We start from the raw sequence: 25,680 nt of genomic DNA, 5'->3' as shown, positions 1-25,680 counted from the left end.
ATTCCGGGAGGCAACTGGGTTTAAGCGGTGACCCCGTCTCTATCCAGGCGCTGGGGAAAATTTCCGCCACTTTATCTGCCCAATGAAAGGGTCTGGTGAGTTAATTTCTCTAACTTTGGTCTAGTCCCTTCCTTTCTCCGGATCAGTTAAAATAGGGGGCTGGGGGGCGGGGCCGAGGGTAGTCTCTGCTGGTCGGGAACGAATGAATGATCCCCAGGAACTTCTCTCTGGAGGTTGCTCTAGAAGGGGCAGCCCAAGCTGAGGAGGTACTGAGACAGCGCAGTCCGGAGCCCCCCAGATCCTTTCTGGACCTGTTTCCCTGGGCCAGGTCTTGGACCCTAAAATCCTCATAAGTACTTAAACTCGGAGCTTCTGTCCATAATCGCCGGGATTAAAATTTTTTTCGAGGGGCTGTCGGAGAGGAACGACTTCCTGGGTCCCTCCCTCCGGACCCGCGCCCTTCCCAAGCCACGTGCTTTCCCTTGCGCTTTTTCCAAGATCCTCCGCCAGGGGACGCACACGTTTGTCTACCCGCCCGTACAGGAGAATCCAGCACGCAGGCGCGTGGAACCTCCTTCCCATGTTTCTTGGTCCTTTCCGACTGCCGTAAGCGCGTCAGCAGCCTCGTTCCCCTCTTCTTGCTCAACGCTTCGGAAGCACCGCCTATTCGAGCTCCTTCTATGCGTGTGCGCGCGTGCGCATGCGTGCATTCGTAAAAGGGGCAAGCAAGGTGAGAGCGTGCGTGCGTGCGAGAAATCTCGAGTAAGGCGTGAACGTGCGTGCGTGCGTACGTGAGGCCGGGCGGGCGCGAGGGCGCTGCGCGTGCGCGCTGGGGTTCCGGGGGGGGAGGGGTGGGGGGGGAAGGGAAATGGCGGAGGCTTCGCCGCAGCCCGGACGGTACTTCTGCCACTGCTGTTCGGCCGAGATCTCCCCGCGGCTGCCGGTGAGCTCAGGGGTCGGGGACTAAGACCAGCACCGGGGACTAGGCCACCGCCCCTCAGCCGTCAGGCCGGGGCCTGATAAGCCTGGGTCCTCTGCCTTCTCGCAGGCCTTCCCTCCTCCCCATTCACCCTCTCTTCCCGGCCTGCTCTCTCTCCCACCCAGGCCTGCCCCATCCCATGCCACTCTCGGGTCTGCCCTCTCTCACGTCCTCCCACCACTTTGGTCCACCACCCCCTGGTCTGCCCCTTCCCTCGTCGCCCCCCCCCCCCCCCCGCCTGACCCTTCCCACGTCTTCCCCTCCCCCCGCCTGACCCTTCTTCCCCTCCCCCCCTCCGGTCCCTCTCCCAACCCCCCGCCCCCACCGGGCCTGCTCCCTCCCACGTGCCCCCCTAGGCTGCCGCCCTTTTGCCCTGGGCTGCCCTCCCACGCTCCCAGGCCTGCCCTAGTCTTCCCCGCTTGTGTCCTCTGCCTCCGGGCCTGCCCCCTCCTAGCTTTAGTATCTCTTTCCCAGGTTAATCTTATCACCCCCCCACTCCTCCCCCCCGGGCTCCCCTCCTGCCCCTCTGGCTCCCAGACCCGCCCTTCCTCCTCCATTCTCCCCTCCGGCCTTCGGGGAAGATTAGCTGTGAAAGGGGAGTGGGCACGTCCGGAACCTGGGCAGCCTCTGGGGCTATGGGGGGGGGGGGGGATGCTGGTCTTCGCTGCCCGGGAGTAATCGGGGAGCCGGGGACGGGGGTGCTCGGGGAATTCTATTGGCACCTCCCGGCCCAGGACCCCCCAAGGCCTTGCCTCTTCTTCATGGGGTGTCAGTAAATGCCCCACTTAGGAACGAGGGCGGGGCAGGTCCTGGGACCCTCTTGTGCCCTACTGGCTTTCTGGGGTGTTTCATCGGTGAGAACCCCTAACCCCGGAAAAGGGATCTGAGGGCACTGAGCTTTTGTCTGTGTGAGGTGTGCCGAGATCTGCACTGGGAAGGCGGAGACCCCCCGGGGGGTGTGAAACACCCTCCCCTTGGGGAGCCCTGAGCTGGGCCGGGCCTCGGCGACGGGGTGGGAGCGAAGACCCCGGGGCGGAGGAAAATGAGATGGGCGCGGTAGGTCCGGGGATCGGAGCCGCATTTTTACGTGTTGTGACTGGACGGAATCCTTACATAACTGGCCCTCTTATCTTTCCTGACTCTCGGCATCTCCCCTCCCTCTGGTCGGAGATCCGGGACTCTGGCCTCCGGGGTTATTTATTCATTCTACACCCTGGATGGTCCGGCTCCCGCTCCCCGGCTCATTTCTGCCTCCCAAGCAGCCCTTTCCTGGCCCAAAGCCTTTCCAGTCCTGCTCACCCTTAGCCTTTTCTTTCTGAGATTGTGCTCTCTTGGTTCATAGTTGTTTGCATATTGTTTCCCCCGGTAGAATGAAGATTTGTTGCAAAGGTGCCAGTAGAACTCCCGGGCATCGAAAAGAAAAGAGGCGAAATAACAGCTCAAAAATGGGAAATCGCTAGTCACTCAAACGTCATTCAGTAGTTATGACCATCCTACCTTTGAAGGAACAAGTTCATGGCTTGGGCCTCCATTCTAAGCGCTGGCTTTTTATTTGCTGCGTTTATTGCTTCTTGGGAACACCATGTTATGCTTTTCTTATTATCTCCTGCACATGTGCCCAGCGAATAGTAGGCACTTAATAAATGCTTACTGATTAACTCCTTCCTTTCACCAGATTGAAAAAAGGGAGGGGAAACTCTTGGTAACAAGTGTGCATCATCAAGTAAAATAAATCCCTGATTTGGCTGCGGACAGAAATGATGTCTGCTCCGCATCTTAAGTCCCTCCTCACCTCTCTTAGGGAGGCAGGTAACATGTTTCCTTATTGGTTACAGCCAGATCCTGAAAGACTTAGGTGTTTTACTTTTACAGCAGTTGCAAAGCTCCTTTTGCAAGGAAATGGCATGATTAGGTAGTGATAAGGGGGAGGACAAATGGAAAGTGATGTCCTTGATATAAAATGGGGAAGTTAAGAAGAGAGATGGATTGGGGTGGGGGCGAAAATGATTTCTGTTTTGTGTAGAGGGTTCTTGGGCTGCTGGTAGTCACCTCTTTCTAGGAATGCCCCAGGTCCCAAAACTCTTAGCCTGGAGAAAAACCCACCTTTGAAATAGTGATATTTCAACCCGTGTTTCTTTTTGGAATGAAGTTAAAGGAATAATTGTTCTGTAGAATGATTTCATATTGGCTATGTGAAATCTGGTTTCTAGGGGGAAAGTTTGTAATTTAAAAAATTAGGTTGGTCACTGTAAAATTTAAATCCTTAGTCTCTTCTAGTCTGCAGTTTGTTTTTTTAAACTGATTCTTGTGTTGGTACCAGTTGTGTATGTTTTTTTGTAGTTGGATAGGTTGAGAAGTTGCCACTGTGACAGTTGAAATGTTTTACATTCTAATAGAAGGAATTGGACTTTTAAAACTTTGATATCTACCGATTATCCCCACCATCATGTCATATAGGCCTGGATTACCTGAATTATTCATGCAAGTCCTGTTGAATTAATATATTTATTGAGTACAGTTATTTGACATAGAATTCACTTGTAGCTTGGGAGCTTAGAAAAGGCTTCAAAGAGCCTTCAAAGAGGTGACGGTATCAGAGCCAGGCCTTGAAGGTCAGATTTTAAAAGGAAGAGTGGGTAGGGAAAGGAAAATGTCAATATAAGCGTAGATCTGAAGAAGTTCCAGGCATGTTTGGGGAATTCGAAGGCACTAATTGGGTTGAATCATGAAGTTAAGCAGTAATAGAAGATTGAGAACAGATCCTGGAAGGTCTTGGGTAAGTGTGGCAAGGAACCGTAGAGACAAGAGGAATGTGATCAAAATTCAACCTTAAGGAGATTAACTTGTGAGGAGGGATGGAAGGGAAACTTTCTTTGTAGGGTTAGGGATGAAATGGAGACCACTCAAACACAGAATCATTCCAGGACCTTGGTGCCACAGTGCTCAGTACTGTGGAGTGTCAGGCCTCCTAGCAAAGCAAGCAACTGAGTGGACTTGACAGGAACTAGAGGTCCACGCCTGGGAGGGGAGAGAGCCTTCAGATCATGCCAGTCTGGCTGAAATGTTCCAGGCGTAAGGGGGGAGCATCAGCCTGCCAGGGGGAGCCAGATGGCCGGACTTGGGCTTCAGCACCCAGGCAGGAGGGACCTGACTAAGGATCTAGATGGGCCTGTGCTTTTAGGACTGATGATTTGCTGGATGGGTTGGGAAGGAGAGGCTGCATATGAAAAGGAGATTGGCGATGGAGTCTGGAGTCCTAGGTTTGTGTCCCTCTGTGTGTTGCTTAAGCTTTCTCATCCTCAATGTCCTCATCTGTAAAATAGGGCTCATAGCACCGCCCTCACAGAATCCTTGTGAAGATCCAAGTAGGATATAAAACACTTGGCAGACCTTGAATCTCTGTATAAATAGTAGCTTTTATTATTCAGGAGACCATTTGTTAAGACTGGGTTCTTCCACCCAGCTGAGAAATGGCAGGATTTGAACCCAGTCTCCTGATTCTACCCCTGTCCTCTTTCCACTAAACAAAACCGGATGTGTCTGTTATCAGATTGTAAAGATAATTCTTTTTCTAAAGCAAATAGCAGTCCATTGCAGGAGCGGCTAGGTGGCGCCATAGTCACGGAGGGCCTGCCGGCCTGGAGTCCCAGAGACTCCTCTGGAGTTTAGATGTGGCCTCATGCTTCCTAGTTGTCCAACCCTGGGCAAGCCCTGTTTGCTTCAGTTTCCTCATCTGTAAAATGAGCTGGAGAAGGAAGGGGCAAATTATTCCAATATCTTTGCCAAGAAAAATCCAGTTGGGATCATGGAGAGTCAGATAGGACAGAACAATTTCATTAGAATCTAATAATCCCTCTCTTTCTCCTAGGCTTGGAATTGTCTCCCTCTTCATCTGTCTCCTGGTTTCCTTCAGTTCAAGCTAAAATCCCACCTGGTTTTTATAATGCCAATCCCTCTATGGTTATCTCCGGCTTATTTGTTTACATCTTGTTTGTACATAGTTTTTTGCCCATTGCCCGTCCTTTTAGACTAGTGCTTGGCACATGTTAGGCACTTAATAAATATTGAATTGACTGAGTATGCCAAAAAATGTCAAGACCTGGGGAATTTAGAGCTCTTTGTGATAGAATTTGGCTTAGAGCAGTCTTTTTTTCTCTCTTCCTCAATGTCTTCATACCTGGAGCTGTGAAAGTTTGTAAAGGTACATTAAATGGAAATCACGTGAGGAAGTGACTTTCTCAGATGGAAGGTGCAGAATACCTTCATTCCATGAATTAAGGAATACCCAAAAGAGAGCCTCTTTGAATGCAAGTATTTAATCTTAAACACTTCTTTCATGGTCAGTAGAGAAAGGGGTTTAACTCAACTGACATTTTTATGGCTTATGCATTTAGAGATTTCTTGTTCATCAGATGTTACTTGTCCTTCACTTTTCTGACCAATCTCTTGTATTTATATAGCACTTTAAGGTGGTTTTTTGGGAGCCTTCTTCCTCATCCTTTATTCTTCTTCCCTTTATGAACAGAAGAACTCCACCTGTTGTAGAAAGAGCCCTATACATTATCTTCTCAGGGAAGAAGGAGACAGAGACTAACTATCCTCTCCCAGGCTGGGAGTGCCTCAGTTACTCTTTTTTTTTTTTTTTTTTTTTTAAACTGAAGCAGTTGGAATTAAGTGACTTGCCCAGGGTCACAGAGCCAGGACGTGTTAAGTATCTGAGGCTAGATTTATATTTAGGTCCTCCTGACTTTAGGGCTTGTATTCTATCCACTGCACCACCTAGCTGCCTCTCAGTCCCATTCTTTATCAGAACAGGGGAGCTTCCATTGACTCCATTTCTTTCTTTCTTTTTTTTTTTTTTATAACTTTTTATTGACAGATAATTTTTTACAGCATTATCCCTTGCACTCACTTCTGTTCCGATTTTTCCCCTCCCTCCCTCCACCCCTTCCCCCAGATGGCAAGCAGTCCTTTATATGTTGGATATGTTGCAGTATATCCTAGATACAATATATGTGTGCAGAACTGAACAGTTCTCTTGTTGCACAGGGAGAATTGGATTCAGAAGGTATAAATAACCCGGGAAGAAAAACAAAAATGCAAGCAGTTTTATATTCATCTCCCAGGGTTCTTTCTTTGGGTGTAGCTGCTTCTGTCCATCCTTGATCAGTTGAAACTGAGTTAAATCTTCTCTTTGTCAAAGAGATCCACTTCCATCAGAATACATCCTCATACAGTATCGTTGTTGAGGTATATAATGATCTCCTGGTTCTGCTCATTTCACTTAGCATCAGTTCAGGTCCATTTCTTATGAGGACCATTTTTTTTTTTTTTTTAGGCAGTTTGGGTTTGTCGTGAGTCATCAGAGGAGAAATTAGTGAAGTTCTCCTTCTGGAGATCAGGAATGGGTGAACATTGTAATGCTGATAAGGGGACAGGATAGAAAAGAGCAAGCCTGTGATTGAATACCCGGGCTGCTAGTTATTAACTGCCTGACCTGGAACAGTGTCTTCTGACCTCTCTGGTGTTTAGGTCCTCAAATGTAAAATGAGGGGTGGAGACTGTGGTCTATAGGAGTCTTCCCAACTCTGAACTTAGAATGATTACAAGGTATATGTTATGACCATGGCAAATTACTGAAACTTTTTGGGTCTCCATTCTGTCTTCTGTCCAATAGGGATGATAGTGACTTCCAGACTGGATTGGGGGCTATGAGACTCTGGTGAGAGAATGGATTGGAAAGTGCTTTGAGCAAGATTAAAGCTCTGTGTGTAATTTCAGAAAGGTCAGTTTTGGTTCTGTATAAAGAAAAACTCATTTAACTGTTAGAACTGTCCAAATGGACAACTAAAGGTTGCCTTAGGAGAAAATGTTCCCCATTACTAGACATCTTTCATATTGAATCCTGTAATGTCAGTTGCTAAGGGAGACATTATGGTATATCAGAGTACTGAATTTGTGATCAGAGCACCTAAGTTTTAATCATGGCTCTGCTAATCACTGTTACTAATAGGGAGACAAGTCACTTCTCTCTCTTGAGTTTTAGTGTCTTCAACAAAAATGGCTTTGGACTAGATAATCCTGAAGGTCCCTTTCTGCTGTAAGTTATCCACAGGAGCCACCTTCCTTGTTGGTGTATGACACACAATGGCTGTCTCTGAATTTAATGGCAGCTGGATCCCCAAAGTTTGTCATTTAGTAGTGAGGCTCTATGCAAACTTTCCTAAAGAGGGAACTTTTCCCACTTTTCCCTCCTCCCAAAAGCCACTGATAGAAATGTATAGATTTTCTGTGGGATTTGTCAATAGACCAAAGAGAATGCAGTTGGGAGAATAGGCAATGATTTGCACTTCTCTCTTCCTCGTCTAGAGAATTGGGCCTTCTGATGTAATAAAATGAGCCTGAGCCTGGGCCTTGGGTTCCTGGGTCTTAGTTCTAGTCTAGCATTTGTCCTTTCTACTTCCGTGGCTCTAAGCAAATTAGCACCTACTCTGTGTTAAGCACTGGGAATACAAAGTAAGGCAAATCAGTCTCTACTCTCTAGGACCTCGCCCTCGAAATGATTTCACATGTGGACTGTACATAAACAAGAAGTATACAAGATAAATTGGATATAATCAACAAAGGGAAAGTAGTAGTTTTAAGGAGTTTCTGCAGAGGCTTCTTCTAGAACAGGACTTCTCAAACTTTGGCCACTTGCAAACCTTTTTTGCCCAAGAAATTTTTACATGAGCCTGCGTATATAGATATATAAAATAGGCATACAAATCAAAAATTTACTGATGATAAATCATATATTTATTTTAAAACAATTATTTTGTGTGTGTATATGTATAATTTCATCATTAAAAATGAAAGCAAATTTGCAAAACAGTGAAATGGATGTGCTTGTTTATTTTTGCATAAGAATTAAATTTTGGTGGAATATTTGCTTCTCTTTACTGCTGCCAAATTTTTGGGACCTCCACATTCAATTATATGACCCTACATGAGCCCCAAAACCACAGTTTAAGAGGCTTTCTTATTAAAGATGAGATTTGAGCTGGGAATTGAAAGTAGAGAAACCAGGAGACAGATGAGAAAGGAGAGAATTTACAAGCATGGAGGACAGCTGAAAATGCCTAAAATCACGAGATGGAGATTCTTGTATGAGGAACAGTGATAAGGCCAGTGTCCCTGGATCGCAGAATATGGGGCAGTGAGTCTAGTCTAAGAAAACTGGACCAGTAGGAGCAGACCAGGTTAGGAAGGGCTTTAAGGGCTGATGAGGGGTTCTGTAGGGGACAGAACCCACCCAAATTTATTGAATAGAGGGTCATATAGTCAGGTTTGCACTCTAGGAAGATCTGTTTGGCAGCTGAGTGGAGGGTGGGGAGAGGATTGAGGCAGGGAGGCCTCATTGACCAGCAGGAGGTGAAGAAACCCCAGAGCAAGCTGCTGGGCTGGAAGAAGGGGCAAATGGGAGAGTGAAAGGAAAGGAGGAGTTGGGGGGGGGGGTGTCCTCTGAAGACTGTGGGAAGTTTGTTGGCTTTCCTGTCTGTGTAACATGTGGGCTCTGGGCTACCTCTACCTCAGGGTGGATTTGAGGATTAAGTTTCAGAGAATAGTTCCTTTGGATTGTATTTTATCTCCTTTTTCTCCTTTGAGAGAAAAGGCCTTAGAACTAAGTTTCGGAGTACAATAAGGGACTTTTTCAAGGTCATACATAAAATAATTCATGTTTAATAAGTTTTGAGGTATTGGAATTTGGACCCAGGTTTTTTGATTAGGTTGTGTAAGCGGGTGAGAGATAGTTGGCAGAGCATATGAGAATTGTTACCATCTTTGTGTCAAAAGACTATGGAGAAAAGCTTCCAGCAAGCTGGATGGACTCCTTATGGACAAGAGTCTCACAAGATGGGCTACCTCATCACTATCACCTGCATTATGTGTTCAAATGTCCAAATTGATAAGCTCACAGATACTTTTTTTTATCATAACATAAATTTTGGATTTGGTAGAATTGAAAATCTTAACCTCTTCAGATGGTCTTAAGTTCTATGACTTGTTCCTTTTCCTTTCTATTTAATATTTATTAAACACATTCTTCTTGCAGTAGGACACTGTTAGGATCTGAGAATTTAGAGATAGAAACAGTTCAGTCCCCACTCTCCTTTATCCTTCCATAAAGAATGTCTGATTTACTACACAAATCACTTATAACAAGCTTGAGGCTGCCATAAGACTTGGGATGCCCTCCATGTTGTAGGGTAAGGAGTAATGGCAGCAAAGGAAAGGTATAGAACAGCCAGAGGAAAATTTGTTAAATGAGAGGAAATCGTTCATCTAGGAGGGTCGGAGAAAGGGAGTGAATTCTGAGAATGAACATCAGCTTAGGGCCATGAGATGCAGTGTTCAGTGTGGGGAGCCCCAAGTAATTCAGTTTATTTTAGGAGTAACCTAAAATAAAGTGGGAAAAGTGAGTTAGAGCTTTGAAGCCAAACTTAGCTGTTTGTGTTTTATTCTAAAGAAATTAGGGAGTCAGCAAGGTTAAAAAGCACACGCTCTTTGAGGTAGGAAATTAGCACAGTACCTGGCACAGAATAGGTACTTATTGAATGTTTATTGACCGATTGAGCAGGGCAGTGACCTGGTCATTCCTACCTGCCTTAAGAACGTTAGGTGGACAGTGGTGTGAAGAATGGGTTGGAGAAAGATCATCTAGTTCTCGTGAATCATGTGGCCGGCAAGGACCAGCACCTTTTAAGAACTCTGGTGAAAATTGGGTTACCTTGTGTGCTGTGCTCCCTTGTCATTGGCACAGGCTCAGGAGTGTTCCCTGTGGAGACAGACTGGCAAATCTTGTTCTCCCAGACTTTCCATAAAGGATCTTGTCTGAAGCCAAAGGAAAGTACTTCCATACAATGATAGGATTCATATTTTTATGGAATAATAGAAATTAGGACTGAATGCAGGTATTTAGAACTCATTTAGCCCAATCTCTTCATTTTAGGGAGAAAAATACCAAGGGAAAGGGGTTTGCCCAAGGTCTTGCATACGTATAGAACCCAGGTCTTCCGACACCAATGGGTCTATCTGTCATTGCACTGTGACACTGGTTGGTATGGGCACCAGATCCATGGGGTCACTGATGTAGGAAACTTGTGGAGACTATCACTGCAGGTCAGCACCATTGCTGCAATCAGTCTGAAAGGTCACGTGCCTTGTCCAGAGTCCCACAGACTGTTTATGTTAGAGGTGAAACGTTCTCAAGGTGGACTCTTGGGATTTAGGAAGGTCTGCTTTCAGCTAGAAAGATCTGAGCATTGCTGTCAAGTCCACAAGCATGAAGTGCCTCCCCTGTTCCAGGCACTGTATTAAGTGCTGGGAATATAAAGAAAGAAGCAGAACAGTCCTGCTCTCAAAGGAGCGCGTGGTCTTAATGGGAAAGACCTTAATGCCAGCTACATAAACAAGCTACGTACCAGATAAATCATAATCGACAGAAAAGGCACTGACATTAAGGCCCATTGGAAAGGCTTCTTATAGAAAGTAGATTTTTAGCTGGAAGCGAGCCAGGAAAGAAATGAGGAGGGAGGAAAGCTAGTGCAAATGTCCAGAGTACCAAGATGAAGATCTCACGCAAGAAATAAAAAGAAGGGCGCTGTCACTGGATTGTGTAGGATGGAAGGAGCCTGCAAAGGGGGAAGGAACTAGGTTGTGAAGGATGCCAGACATCTTACAGTGGAGGCCAGCCTTGGCCGTGAGTTTATTGAGTATGTTGAATAGAGGAAAAGGTAACATGTTCTGATCTACTCTAGGAAGGTGACTTTATTAGTTGAGTGGAGGGTGGATTGTAGAGGGGAGAGACTGGAGGTCATAATAGTCCAGACTGAGGCCCTGTACCAGAGTCATTGCAGTGTCAGATGAGAGAAGGGGCCATCCACAACAGCTATCGAGGGAGGGGTCTCTTCCACAGGACTTGGTTGGATATGGGTGGGAGTAGGAGGGGAGTGAGGAATGAAAAATAGTCCCAAGATCTGAGAGAATCTTCACCTGATCTCACCCCACCCTGCTTCTTTTTCTCCCTTTCTTAGGCTGAATGAACCCAAACCTGGTTTCTTTTCTTATATCTTGACTATGTTAGGAATTTATCATCCAAGGTCAAAGGAAATGACATTTGTTATCCACTCTTCCAGAGATTCAGCAGGATCTTATCTCTAAAAAGAAACTATTGGGCAGTTATGGGACCTGTACTCGAAAATTGGAACACTCTAATAATAATTTAATTTATTCTGAATTTAAACACCAAAAAGTGTTTCCATAATGTACAGTAGAATACCAAGATTCCATATAAAATGCGAATCTACATTTTTTTCTGCTTGCTTTTTAAAAGGTCATAATAAATATCACATATTACTTTCAAAACTGTCCTGTTTCTGCTTTCTTCTCAGCTTCTTTCTTTTCTCTTTGCATTAAAAAACATTTCAATGGCCCTTTCTTTGGCTGGGGGGGGGGGGGGAGTGGGATAAGGGAGGAGAGTCCACATCCCAATTAAATTGAGAGGAGAGGAAAAAATCCTTGTTACAGAAAAGTATACTCCATCAACAAAACAGACATTAGCCTAGTCAAGAACTGTATGTCTCTGTGCCTTAAGGCCATCACCCTTTTGTCAGAAGGTGAATAATGTGCTTCATCTTATGTTTCCTGAAACATTGGTTCATCATTGCATTCGAAAGTTATTTTCACTCGTTCAGTTTTTCTTTATGGCATTTTTGTCCTTGTACAAGTTGTTCTTTTGGTTCATCTCACTTTACTCTGTTGAGTTTGATGCATTTCTGTACAAAATTTACAGTTCTATGTATTTAACCTTTCATGGTTTGTTTCAGCTTAAGAATGAAGTTCCTCTGAAACCTACTCCTCCCACTTCTTCCTCCATGTTTGTCTCCTCTTTTGGGAACTTGGGCAAGTCCCACCAGCTTCCTTCTTTTCACACAACAGAGAACTCTTTCTTAGTGTGAATAATGAATTCCAGGGAGTGGTCACATGTGTGTCATATATTCCTTTTACCTTCCTTCTCTTTAGCCTATTAAAATGATCAGAACAGAACCAACCCACCCGCTATTTCTCTTATTTAACTCCCTCAATTCCCCTTAAAAATATTAAGATACAAAAGGTACCTCTTACTGATTCTCTCCTTACTAGGATGTTAACAATGTACCATATAGTTCATATTGCACGTTCCTTTCCAGTTGCTCACGTAAATTTACCTTTCTGGGTTTCTCTTGATTTGTGTTTTGTATTACGAAGTTCCCACATAGCTCTGCTTTTTTCACCAGAAATACTTTCTTCTATTAAAGGTCATTAGAACTATTTAGCTTTACATGGTAAGTTATTCTTGTTTGTAAACCTTTCTCTTGCCTTTTGGGTATTTTATTACAAGAGTTCCTCTTCTTTGACAGTAGAGGCTGCTAAGTCTTATTTGATCGTGGCTGGTTCCTTTGGTATGGTTCTTGAACTGGCTTCTTTCTGAGTGTTTGCAGTATCTTTATTTATTTTGGGATATGGGGATTCTGAATTTTGGCTTTAAACATTCCTTAGGACTTGATCTTCACTTTGTTCTCTTAAGTCTCATAATTCTGGGCATTTTTTTCATTTATAATTTTTTTTCCCTGAGACAATTGGGTTTAAGTGACTTGACCAGAGTCACACAGCTAGTAAGTCTTAAATAAGTCAGAGAATGGATTTGAATTCAGGTCTCCAGGATTTTTTTTCATCATGATTTTTTAGGGAATACGATACAGTATAAGGTTTACCTTCTAGGTTTTCATGTTGCTTTTGTAGAAAATGTATTTTTTCCTCATAGTTACTTGCTCCTTTTTGAGGGGGAATGTCCCAATGACAGTAATTTTTTTATGCTTCTTTAATTTACTATCTCTAACTTTAGTTGCAGAATTAGGCTTTGGGCCAGTATTAGGCCTCATTCCATCCCCTGTTGTATTTTTGATGTGATCCTGCTTGGTCCTGATTTCAGTCTCCCAGGGTTCAGGCCTTCTAGGGCTCTCTCTTCAGGATCTAGTTAAGAAAGGGTGTTAAAGACCTCAGAGCCCCTGAGTCTGGGCTGTTTTAGCCTGATCCCTGCTGTTCCTTGTGGGATCTTACACTGGGACTTTTTTGACCTTCCTGGGGATTTTGGGGGGGGGGGGAGTTCTCGACTTTTACTATAGCCAACAGAAGCCAGTGGGCTACATGTGCTACTTTGGTCTTAGTGGCTTATTTGCCTTTGCTGATAACCTCCTTTCCTGTTGGTTCTTTTTCATTTTTTTTATTCATTCTGGGATGCAAGACATCATTTCTTGAAGTTTTTAGTTTTTTTAAATTTTCAATAATACTTTGTTTTTCCAAATACATGTAAAGACAGTTTTCAACATTCATTTTTGTAAGACTGTGTTCTAAATTTTTTTCCTCCCTTGTTTCATCTTCCCAAGACAGCAAATAATCTGATATAGGTTAAATATGTGCAATTCTTTTAAACATAATTTGTCATGCTGTGAAAGAAAAGTCTAAAAAAGGGAAAAAACCATGAGAAAGGAAAAAACAAACAAAAAGGTGAAAATACTATGCTTTGATCTACATTTAGTCTCCATGGTTCTCTCTCTGGATGTGGATGCATTTTCCATCATAAGTCTGTTGGAATTGCCTTGAATCACCATATTGTTGTGAAGAGCCAAGTCCATCACAGTTGATCATCACACAATTTTTTTTACCATATACAATGTTCTGGTTCTCTGCTCACTTCATGTAGGTCTTTCCAAGCTTTTTTGAAATCAGCCTGCTCATTATTATAGAACAATATTTCATTGCCTTCATAAGCAATAACTTATCTAACCATTCCCCAGTTGATGGGTATCCACTTGATTTCCAGTTCCTCACCACTGCTACAAACATTTTTGCATGAGTGGGTCCTTTGCCCTCTTTGGTCTCTTTGGGATACAGACTCAGTAGTGAGGCTGCTGAATCAAAAGTATGCAATTTGATAGCCCTTTGGACATAGTTCCAAATTGCTTTCCAGACAGCTCTATCAACAATGCATTTAGTGTTCCAGTTTTCCCACATTCCCTACAACATCTGTCATTATCTTTTTTTGTCATCTTAGTTTAATAGGTGTGAAGTGGTACATCAGAGTTGTCTTAATTTGTATTCCTCTAAACAATAGTGATTTAGAACATTATTTCATATGACTAGAAATGGCTTTAATTTCTTAATCTGAAAATTGTTTATATCCTTTGACCATTTATCAATTGGGGAATGATTTGTATTCTAAAAAATTTGAGTCAGTTCTCTGTATTTTAGAAATGATGCTTTTGTCAGAAACATTGGGTGCAAAAATTTTTCAGCTTTTTGCTTCCCTTCTAATTTTGGCTTTTGTTTTTGGTTTTGTTTATATAATCTTGTAATTTCTATTGGTTTTCTCAATCAGTATTCAGTCTGGTGCATATGCGCACACACACACACACACACAAGCAAAAACTATAAAAATATATATATATACATACATACACATACACATGTCTTAAAAGTAATTCCAAGGAAGGTATAGGGTAGACTGACTGACTCAAAATTGAAAGCCTCATCTGGTCTGTCTACCATCAGATTTCTATTGTGCAAACCCCTTGACTTTGAAGACTAAGCATTAGAATTGCCAAAATAGCATCTTAAGGGAACCAACTTGTACATGTGTATTTTGGAAGCATTTCAAGCCTATATAATTGGTCCTATATATGTTCATTCAAGTCTGTCCTCAATCTGAATTTGAAGAACTAGATCTGAAGAACATTTCTGTTGTTATAATGAACCTATATGGACTATAAGGGCCATTGCATAGGAGTCCCATAGGAATTGACATTGAATGCTTGAGATCCAAGCCTAAAACTTGTTTGAAATTGTATGATTTTTTTGTATCAATTTTTTCTCAGGCTCCTAAGAATAATGGCTTATGTTAATAGAGTTCTTTGTGGTCACAAAATGCTCTGCATCCATTTTTTTCACTTGTTCCTTTGGACAATCTTCTGGGCAGGCCCAATTTTTATAGTTGAGGAAGGTAAATGATTTACCCAAGGTCACACAGCTAGTAAACAGGGGAGCTTGTTTTTCTGGTTTCAGGTCCATTGTTCTCTCCATTGAGAAACTCCCCTTGGTACTTGATACATTGGAAGGAAGAAGTAGCATTAAGGTCTGTCTAATAGCATTTTTCCTGGGCTACACCTGACCCCTGGGTTTATAAGACTCCTTATAGAGACAGTTCCTGTGTCTAGTTATTTTGTTTGACTTGCTTTTCTTGTCAAAAAACTGAGCTTCCTTAAGGGATGGCAGTTGGTGAATATGTCAAAACCTGATGTCATTGGCGTGGAAATTTATTGCTGTAGGTTGGCATTTTATCTGTAGTGTTATAGTCTTCTTGGAGACACTGGTTTTAAGGTCATACTCCTCTGGTATCTCAGATACAATCCCTAAACCTGGGGGAGATGGGGGGGGGTGGATTTGATTAGGTTCTTAATGGTTATATTTTACAGTTTTTAAGAAAGTGTTTACTTAGTACTTTATTTAGTAACCATTTAGCGACTCTTATACACCTTTAGAGTTTACAACACACTTCATATAATTTGACAATCAGGAACCCTGATTTGGCCTGCAACTTTCTTAGCTGCTGGAATTTTTAAGAGGTTCCTTTATCCTTCCTAAGCCTGAGTTTGCTTTTTTTAATGTTATCTTTTGTTTGTACATGATCTTTGCTACTGTATCTCTCCCCTTCTCCCTCCCAGGGCCATCCCATAAAACAAAAACACAGATTTTTTTTTTTTTTTAATAAAAAGAATAGGGGCAGCTAGGTGACGCAGTGGATAGCCCTGATGTCAGGAGGACCTGAGTTCAAATATGGCCTCAGACACTTAATATTTCCTAGCTGTGTGACCCTGGGCAAGTCACTTAACCCCAATTGCCTCAGCCCTGTACGCCTCCCCCTCCCCCCCAAAACAAACAACAACCAAAAAAAACAAAGATGGGGAGGGGGGCAAGACATTGTACTCTGTGTTCTCTATCTGGCTTCTCACTTACTAAACTCATGAGGTTTTGATTTGAGTGAGATTTTATAGGCTCTCCAAGAAAAGAAAAAAAGGAAAATACCTTACATTTCTATAATGTTTTCACAACTATCATTTTATTTAATCTTTTCAACACACACATGGAACCAGGAGGATAGCAGTTTGTTTTCACTGCTTTGGGGATAGGGAAACTGAGGCACAGAGAAGTTTAAATTACTTGTCCAAGGTCACACAGTAACCAGAAGTTGAACCCAAATGTTTTGACTCATAGTCCAAGAAGGGGAAGGTTAGTAATTTCACGTACCTTCCTGGAAGAAGTCGCTTCAGTAAATTGTCACCCAAGGGTCCAAAAGGACCTTAATAAGGTGCAGGGAGCATGTCCGGAGGAGGCCAGTCATATGAGAATCAGCTGAAGAGGCTGGGCACATTAGCCTGGACAGGATGCTCATTGAGAGTGTTTGAAGGACTGTTGTATGGGGGAAAGATCAGATTAGTTTTTTTTGGCCCCTGAGAAAGAACTGGGAATAAGATGAGGCATTTGGGGAAAACTTGGTAGCAGAACTGTCCAAAAATGACACGGGCTGCTGTGCTATCTCCCATCTTGAGGATCTTCAGGAAGAGGATAGGTGACAATTTGCTGGACACATTCTATGGGAATTCCCTTCACACATGGGTGGTTCTGAATGGATGCTCAGGTCGATGACTTTGATCTCTAGCTTTGCTGAGTGCCAGTCATACTGGGCATCTCCATCTGTTTGCCATAACTGATTGCCATGGCCTCCATCAACACTGAGCAGAGGAAGAAAATGGGCAGCTCGGGTTGACTGAAACAATTGATTCCATTGAAAGTCCACTAATTATCTTTGCCATTCACTTTTTTGTGTCTCTCTTCTCCAGGATTATATCTGCCCAAGGTGTGAGTCTGGTTTTATTGAAGAGCTTCCGGAAGAGACCAGGTCATTATCTCCCCTTTGTCAAAATTCCCAACTTTGTGGTTCTCATCCCTGATGATGTTTAATAGACTCTTTTCTCTGTCACTAGACGCCAAAACTGACCATTTAGTCTCATCACAATCTGAAGAGGGCCCAAAACCCACAACTTCTTTAATTCCAGAGGACCTTTATGTAATGAGCCCTGTAAACCTTGTTAAACCGCATGGTGTATGGGAAGCAGAATTTCCTTTCCCTGACTGAGAAAAGAAGTGGATTAAGATACAGGAAGGCAGATTTTTACAATAAGTTATAGCTATCCAACAAGGAAAAGGGATCCTGGGGGCCAAAATGGACTTGGCTGTTTTCAGACAGAGACTAAACCACTTTTTAGGTGCTATTGGATTAGATAATTGTTCAGCTCTTTTTTAGCCTTTGAGACCAATGTGTAGGATTCCAAGATAATAAGGATTTACCATCAGTGTCCATGACAGGAACACTAAGGGGACAGTGGTTTAAAACTGATTGCTTCTCTTCCCTACCACCCCACTTCCCCAGAAAATCTTGTACAAGATGAATAGATTGAGATAAACTTGGTCAGCTTTCCCTTTTGAGTTTTCTCTTAATGAAGCAACTTCTGCTAATGCACCAAAAACTAACACGAGTTACCCCTAAAGTGTCCATTTGAGACCAAGTGTAGCTGTCACCTAAAGAGATGGTTGCCCTCTGTGCTGTGTGTGGGAAAGTGTATAAAAAGCTGACTTCGGCTCCCTTTCCCTTGGAAGTGGTGCTATGGTCTGGCCTCAGGGCCCTCTGCCCCTGTTGGGTGCCCAGGGGAGTGTTGTTGATGGGGCAGCGGGGTCCTGCAGCCAGGCTGCGCTCCCTACCGATGGGTGGCCAGTGGGGAGAGTTGGGCCTGGACCGAAGTCAGCTCTGCTGTCACCCTGGATTTCCTCACTTGGCCCACAGGAGGGGAGAGTTAAGGGTGATAAGGCGCCCTGCAGAAGTCAGCCAGGAAGAGTTAGCAGACAGAAGGGAGGTAGGCACAGACATTGCTGCAGATCGATCTCAACTTGGTCTGGTTTTTTGTTCCCTTTGAGAAGAGCAGCAAGGATTGTCACACTTCTGAGGGACAGGCGGGAAAGAACCCAAGAGAACCAGGGTCATTGAGGGAAATACTTAGGAGGCAACTTCAGTCCTGTATAATAACTCCATCAATCAGAGCTGACTTTTCAACTAGACTTTTTTTGTGAGGGAGTGATTTCTCCATCACTGGATAGATTCAGGCAGTCTGGACCTCTTTTTTTTTCAGGGACATTAGAGATTTGTGCTGAAGGATGAAGCTGAGATCGATTGCTATTCTAATTCTCTAAAATTTAGTTAAGTAAATACAGGCAACAAAGAATTGAACAAAAATAAGAGAAAAGAGCATGGAAAAATAATACATTGCACTCTTATTGGATAAGATTCCCAAAAAAGACCAGAATAGTTGTGCAGACCAAAGAAGGGAAAATAGCTGTAGTGTTCAAAGTGGTAGGAGATGCATACGATTCCTTCCCATTATCCTATTAGCTTCTGCTACAAATGCAGGAAGGGCAGGAAAGGAAGAAGGAGAGTTTGTCTGCCCTGACTTGTATTTTCATAATCCCCTCTAACATGTGATATCATTCTCCTCAGAAATACTGAAAATAGTTCCAACTCTGCTACAGCTCCCACGGATCAGAACAGACAACCATTTGAGGTAAAGAGGCACCTGGCACCACTCCTCCTCTCCCCTACCTCCCAGCTTCCTTCTGGCAAGTTGGCCAGCAAGTTCACGCATGGACAAATGCATGTACCTGTACATGATTCACGCGCAGCCCTTCCTCCTCTGAGGGAAGGGAAGTGTCCAGTCATGCAGAATCACCTACTCAGAGCCAGGACCTATATTTGCTCTAGGTATCATCCTCTGAGAATAGCTCTATATGTCATATATTGTAGTTTGGCTAAGTGACATTTAAATTTAGGCATGTTTCAAAATATATTTACTGGGTGGGAAGGACCAGGCTTCTCCCACAAGAAGAATCTCTTGCTATATTTAACCTTTTAAGCCATTATCAAGACGTTCCAGACCAGGTGATTCTTGAAGTTCACTGGTCTGAATAACTTGGCCTTCAGACCTCAGGCTGATTTTCCTGTGCCCTTGTATCCACTCCTCTCTGCCTTGGGAAGAGATAGAGCAGTGTAGTGGAAAGAACCAGGAGACCTGGTGCTTAGTCCCAGCCAAGTGCGAGACCTTGAGCAAGATACTTCCTTTCTCTGACCATCACTGGATTATAAAGTGCTTTATAACCATGAAGTGTTGTAGAAATGTGAGCTGCTATTGTCATCTCGTTGATATGATGAGTCAAGGCCATCGAACCTTTTCAGTGTGGCCATCTCCATATTACCACCACCAAGAGATGAGCTGCGTACATGCTGGGGAAAAAAAAGGATAATTCAGTCTCTTTTCTCTTTATGCTTTACTTACGGGACTAGAACTCAGTCACAAAGGCAAATAATATATATAATATAGGCATAAGGCCCAAGGAGCCACAGAGATGAAGGAGGCGATGATGGTCAAACTGGGCCCGAGAGAAAGAGATGGGCTTTGATAAGCAGAGTGAAGTAGAAGACCATAGGGGAGAGAGCTGGGTGAGGAAAGCATTCATGGGAGCAGAGAGGCCCTGTGGGCCTAGAGTGAGGGGCTCAGCCCAAGATCAGGGAGAGAGGGTGGCAGACAGATGGGAATGGAGCAGACGCCTCAGAGCTTCCATCAGGCCTTTGTGTTCCTGCCACAGAATTGCCTTAGGGTAGCCTGGTGGTCTATTCCTACCTATGGATGGGTCATCCTCTCTGTCAGGCATTCAGAGAGCTCTTTGGACTGGCCCTAGGTTAGGGTTAATTGAAGATTTAGGGGGGCCTGATTACTGTCTGCAAAAGTCTAAAAGGAGGACCCTGAAGAGGAAGAGGAATTAGGTTTGTTCTGCGCAGTTCCAGGTGAGTCCCAGATGTAGAGCTTGGCAGAATCAGCAGGAGTTCCAAAGCTGAGCACTCTCTGTCAGGGGGCGGCCTGGGTGGGGCCTTTCCAGGCACCGGTGGTGATCACGCACCTCCAAGATCGTTCTAGGGGAGCTTCCAAGTCTTTTCTACCTGTGAAGATTCCCTTATCTTCCCTTGTCAAACACAGTGCTGTGTATGTTACAGGCATCTAAAGCCTGTGTGTTGGGTCTAATTGATTGTTACAATGATGCCCCACCAGGCTCCTCTCACCTTACCTTCTCTCCCCCTCTGTAGAATGTGGACCAGCATTTATTCACCTTGCCACAGGGCTATGGCCAGTTTGCCTTTGGGATTTTTGATGACAGCTTTGAATTTCCCACATTCGGCTCTGGGGTGCAGTCTGAGGACGCCAGGGACTCGGAAAACAGGCGGGAGCGAGAACACCAGTCCCGCCACCGCTATGGCGCACGGCAGCCACGGGCCCGCCTCACTGCACGGCGCGCTGCAGGCAGGCACGAAGGCGTCCCAACGTTAGAAGGGTGAGAATCGGGGTCAGGCAGAGGTCTGCAGCCAGGGTCCCGCCTCTGGGTACACAGGAATGATCGTTGATACTTCTATAGCACTTTGCAGTTTGTGATCACCTTGGACATTATTAGGGCAAGTGTGAGTGTTCCCATTTCGCCAGGGAAGGAGCTGAGGCCCAGAGAGAGGAAGTGATCTGGCCAGGATCATATGGCTGGGAGAGTTCAGACTCAGAACGTGACTCCAGGTGGTGATTCCTAAACCATCATTCTTTCCATCAGGCCACATTGCCTTTCCTTCTGGTTTTGCATTGGCCTTTCAGAAAGGCTCTTTTAGCTGCCTTCTCTTTTTAATCTGACTTATCCTTTCTTGTTTTTTTGGGGTTTTTTAGGATTATTCAACAATTGGTCAATGGAATTATTGCACCTGCAACAATACCAAACTTGGGATTGGGCCCTTGGTGAGTCAGAAAGCATCGGGTGGTAGTGACACTTCTCTTTTGTCCCTCAATTCCATTTTAACCTTTAGTCTTTTCTTCTCTCTCTTCTCAAGGGGTGTTTTGCATTCAAATCCAATGGACTACGCATGGGGTGCTAATGGCCTGGATGCGATCATTACACAGGTAAAAAAGCAGAGTCATACCCTGGGGCTTGCCTGCTCTCCCTCCCAGAGGTGATGGGGGCATATTGGATTGTCCAGGCTTCTCAGTGGGGGTACTACACACTGCTGGCTTAAGGCTCTAGGCCTTCTGTGAGGCATGGAGTCTGAATGCCCAGGATCCTTCTGCAGCTGTGGGATCCTAGGACAGGAAGGGATCCCTGCACTGGACTTCTTCCCCTTCCCCCAAAATGAAATCCTTGTTCTTCCTATGGAGAGAAAGGGACTGCTCAGATACATGCTGTTTGCTCATGGTTCTTGAATAACTTTTTCTTTAGGAAAAGTTCTATTGTTTGAAAGCAAATGGCCTGAACTCTTTGTAATTCTCCCCACAAAACTATTCTGGTTCCTGAGAAATAGCCCCAGGATCTCTTACAACTTTATTTCATTAGGAAAGGCAGATGGTGGCCCTCCTCTTCTTTATGACACCTTGGGTAACTAGAGGCTGAGCAGGGCCAATTTCAGTGGGTGAGATTAGCAGCAGATGCATCCAAATTGGAAAAGTCAGCCCAGCCCAGGCCAGCTGATCCCAGACACTTATTCCCCTGATCACGAACAGAATAGTGTTTTGTTTTGCTAGGCAGGCTTTCCTAAAGACTTGGGCAAAGAATATGTAGCAGATTGTAGGGCTTTGGCAGGCAATCTGTCCTTGCTTTTCAGAGCCTAAACTGACTCCAGAAGGGCCCAGGAAGAGGCCTTCCCTGGGATTCAGGTGGCAGGATTGCCTCAGTTACTACCCATGGCCAAAAGCAAGACCCCAGACACATTGAGCTCAGTGAACTGATTTCTTCTGGCAAAAGAAGCTATGCCCCAGACCAGGGATCTCGGCACTCTCGCCTCTTGTCTTTCAGCTCCTTAATCAGTTTGAAAACACCGGTCCCCCACCAGCAGACAAAGAGAAAATACAAGCCCTTCCCACCATACAAGTCACAGAGGAACACGTAGGTAGGTACCCCAGCCCCAGCCTGGAGGGGCACTTTGGAGACAGAAAGCTGGGCCTGAGACTGTTGCCAAATGAGCCCTGGCCTGGGAGTAGGGAGAACCAGGCTCCAGTCCTGACTCGAGCTCACAGGTGTGTGGCTCTGAGCAAGGTCTGCTCCCCTTTGTGCACCTGTGTTTTCTGACCTGTAAAATTCAGTTGGACAGATGATCTCTGGAGTCTCCAGTAATGTGTGGTTCTTTGGCCTGGAGCCCACTTTTTCATAGTGACTGTTGGGGTAGTTTAGTGGGACCAGAAGCCTGAGGATGCTATTCTTAATCAGTTGTATTGATTTTCTATCTTCCTTGACTTGGAGTGTGTTGCCTTCTTCCCTTTACTCTCTGGTAAAGCAAAATTAACACCTCATTGATTGAAATGCCCTATCCAGTTGTATTTTGAGACCTTCCAGTTTAATAGCAGACCTTTCTACCAAGACATTCCCATAAAATCCCTTTTATTTGTTCCCAAGATTTTCTGAGGTAGATCAAGACAGATGTCTGTGGGAGAAGCAGCCTACTGTATTGGAAGAACATTGGGCTAAGAATTGGGAAACTTGTCTTAGTCCTCCACTGCATTTCTCCTTCTGAGCCTGCTTCTCCTGAAAAGGTTGGACCTTTTTCAAAAAGGTTGGCTCTCTCAGGTTACTTCTGTCATTGGCAAGTTCCTGGGGCTCCTCACATGTTGAAGGAGCTTTTATTTCAAAATCAGTAGCTGTGCTGATTCTCTGGGAGTTTAAAATGGCGCTTCTGAATCACGCAGGAGGACAGAAGAGAACTGGGAGGCCAGGGGGGAGTGAGCCTTTTAGTCTTGTTTGGTTTTTCACCATAGGAACCCGAGGTGGAGATCTGGGGTTGGGAGGTCTCCGTGCTATGTTTTCTCCTTCCCGCTTTCAGGTTCAGGGTTAGAATGTCCTGTATGCAAAGATGACTATACGCTGGGTGAGAATGTCCGGCAGTTACCTTGCAATCACTTATTCCACGATGGCTGCATAGTCCCCTGGCTGGAACAGGTGAGTTGGCTTCTGGGAACCCACACCCAGCCCCCCAAGGTGAAGAACCATCAGCTTCTTTCTCATAGGAGCTCTAATCTTTCTCTCTCTCTCTTTTTCACTCTTTGTTTCTCAAAGCATGATACCTGCCCAGTGTGTCGGAAAAGCTTAAGTGGACAGAACACTGCCACAAATCCCCCGGGACTGACAGGAATGAATTTTTCTTCTTCCTCCTCCTCCTCCTCCTCCTCCAGTTCGCCATGTAACGAAAACTCAACAAACAACTCGTGAATCTTACCACCAGCCAGTCCAACCAACCACCCCCGACCTTCTTCCCTTTTTCCCTTTTGCCCCCAGCCCTATCCTGCCCATTGCCCATCTGCTTCCTGGCCAGAGGGAGCAGCTAATCTTCCCCCACCCCACACTGAACCCAGGAGACAGAGTGGGAGGAATGGGGGAGGTTGCGGGAGAGACCCCCAAGACCCCAGCACCTTTTTTTTTCCTTTCTGTCCTTTTTTTTTTTTTTTAAACCAACTTTGGAAGCACCAAAGGCCTTTAGACCTCTTCCCCCTCTCTACCCGCCAGTCCCCAACTCATCTGACGGTTCCAGGGAAGTTCTGTCTCTCCTGCCAATTGATGGTGACCAGTGCGCTGGCTTAGCAAGCCCCGGGTCACATTGACTGCGTTTCATCAGGCTGGATCCTAGCAGGTACCAGGCTGTGTGAAATAAAGGATGGATGTGGCCAGGCCATCTCTATGGTTGTGGATTTGAGATACTTTTCATTTTCCCCTTTCTCCCCAACAGCCCTCCCTCCCCCCAACCTTTATAATCCTCTCAGAGGGAACATAGACAATGCTCCCAGGTGGGAAGGCCGGTGGAGTGTGGCTGTTTGATTGCCATCCAACATGCGAACTGTCCACTCCCCTTCAGCTGTCCTCTCCCCCATCATCCTGTCTGTCTTTATAACCTCGCCCTCTAATGCTCAACAACGGAAAGGGTTTTTATAATTTTAAATTATTACTGCTATTAAATAAATGGACGTTTTAGCTCAACAAGAGGTGATGCATGATTTGTGGAAAACAGGGTAAGACTCTCCTAGGGCAGGTGCAGCCCCGTTGTCCGGCTGCCAGCCCGAGAGGCTGTCACTCCCCAGCCTCCACCATGCCCGGCTCCCAGAAACAACCTCCTCACACCCTCTTCTCCCTGGCATCTCTCCCGTTTCCCAGTCACCCCCTCCCCTTTGCCCCTAATTCTCCTGCCTCACTGCTCGGATGAGCTCAGAATTACGTCGAGCACTGGGACTGGGACCACAACAAGGACCAGCAAAAAGAAACTGCCCTAGTGGTCAGTTGCTCTTACAGATTTTTTTGTTTTGTTTTTTTAAAGAAAGAAAGAAATGTGTATCTTGAAAGCTATTTAAAAATACAGCTACTTCAAAACGAGAAGCAGATGCTTTGGAGTTTTCCTTAGACGCCAGCTCCTTGTCAAGCCAGGTCGTGTTGTGTGTGTTTGTCTGGGCCCCTCAGGCCCCTTCGCTCCGATGGGTCCCTCTGCCTTTCCTGAGCATCACCCATCCCCACCCCCTCCCCAGGAGCTCAAGGAGCCTGTTTGCATGCAGACAGCCCCTCCCCGGTCCAGTTCCACTTAAACTCTTAAGCTGAACAAGGTGGACTTGGTAGACTAATTGTCCCTGTCTTCAAACTACACCATAGACCTGTCTCTCCTGCAGCACAATGTGTCCGCTCATCTTGTCAAGTGTGTGGATGGCAGAAACCTTGGAGCCGAGTTGCCATCCAAAGCCCCCGATTGGCGGAGGGTGGAGAGCCACAGGCCGTTGAGAAGACAGAAGAGAAGCTGCGGGGTTGGGGTTCCTTAGAAGATCTGCTGGAGAGTTGTTGTTGGGGAGGCAATTAGTGGGGAAAGGGATAAAGCTTAGATAGGTGGCCTTTCCTGAACCTCTGAAGACCCACCACTCACCTGCCCTTTCCTCTTTTCGGAAACTGAGGGAGGAGTGGCAACTCACATCAGAGGAGGTGCTCTACTGTAGTGGAAGTCACTACAGTGACTGTACAATGGGGAGGCTTGAGGTTCCACTCTCATCTCTGCCCTAGCTTTAGGCAAGTTAATTCTCTCAGCCTCGGTAAAATGAGAGTTGAACTTGGACAAATCACTGAGGTTGGACCTTCCAGTACCAGTGTTCTTAGATGCTAACCTGTTAGACATTTGTCCCTCCTTCCCTCTTTTAGGAAGTAGTCGGGCTACTTGGTTCTATGCCCTCCTCCTCCAGGGACAACCAGGCAGGTTTCATGATGTTTTTTTTACAGAACAGCAAGATTTGACTCATGCTTCCCACTGAAGCCTGCACCCCTCTTGTCCTGAAAGAGATGTAGCTGCTTTCAGCATGTCTAGTGTTTAGGAGGAAGGAAGTGATCCTCCTATGCTGTGGATGGTCAGACCTCTTCTGAAATACTCTGTTCAGGTTGGGGCCCTGGTTTTAGAAGGGATGTTGGACAAACTGGAGCAT

At 45.1% G+C, this 25,680-nt stretch overlaps 1 protein-coding gene across 1 annotated transcript; it reads left to right on the top strand.

Annotated features, from left to right (window-relative positions):
- The first annotated feature begins 847 nt into the window (after window positions 1-847).
- On the top strand, window positions 848-24,211 carry RNF126 (ring finger protein 126). Its single transcript, XM_051972436.1, has 9 exons — window positions 848-943; window positions 16,957-17,015; window positions 18,666-18,729; window positions 20,304-20,548; window positions 20,923-20,991; window positions 21,084-21,153; window positions 22,040-22,133; window positions 23,061-23,176; window positions 23,294-24,211. Exons 1-9 carry the CDS (start codon window positions 869-871, stop codon window positions 23,444-23,446), a joined length of 945 nt encoding a protein of 314 aa, XP_051828396.1. The 5' UTR covers window positions 848-868; the 3' UTR covers window positions 23,447-24,211.
- The last annotated feature ends 1,469 nt before the right edge of the window (window positions 24,212-25,680 follow it).

This window comes from Antechinus flavipes, chromosome 1, assembly GCF_016432865.1.
Source record: "Antechinus flavipes isolate AdamAnt ecotype Samford, QLD, Australia chromosome 1, AdamAnt_v2, whole genome shotgun sequence".
Classification (NCBI taxonomy): Eukaryota; Metazoa; Chordata; class Mammalia; order Dasyuromorphia; family Dasyuridae; genus Antechinus; species Antechinus flavipes.
Note: the sequence above shows the minus strand (reverse complement) of the source record. Positions and strands in the feature narration are given on the sequence as shown.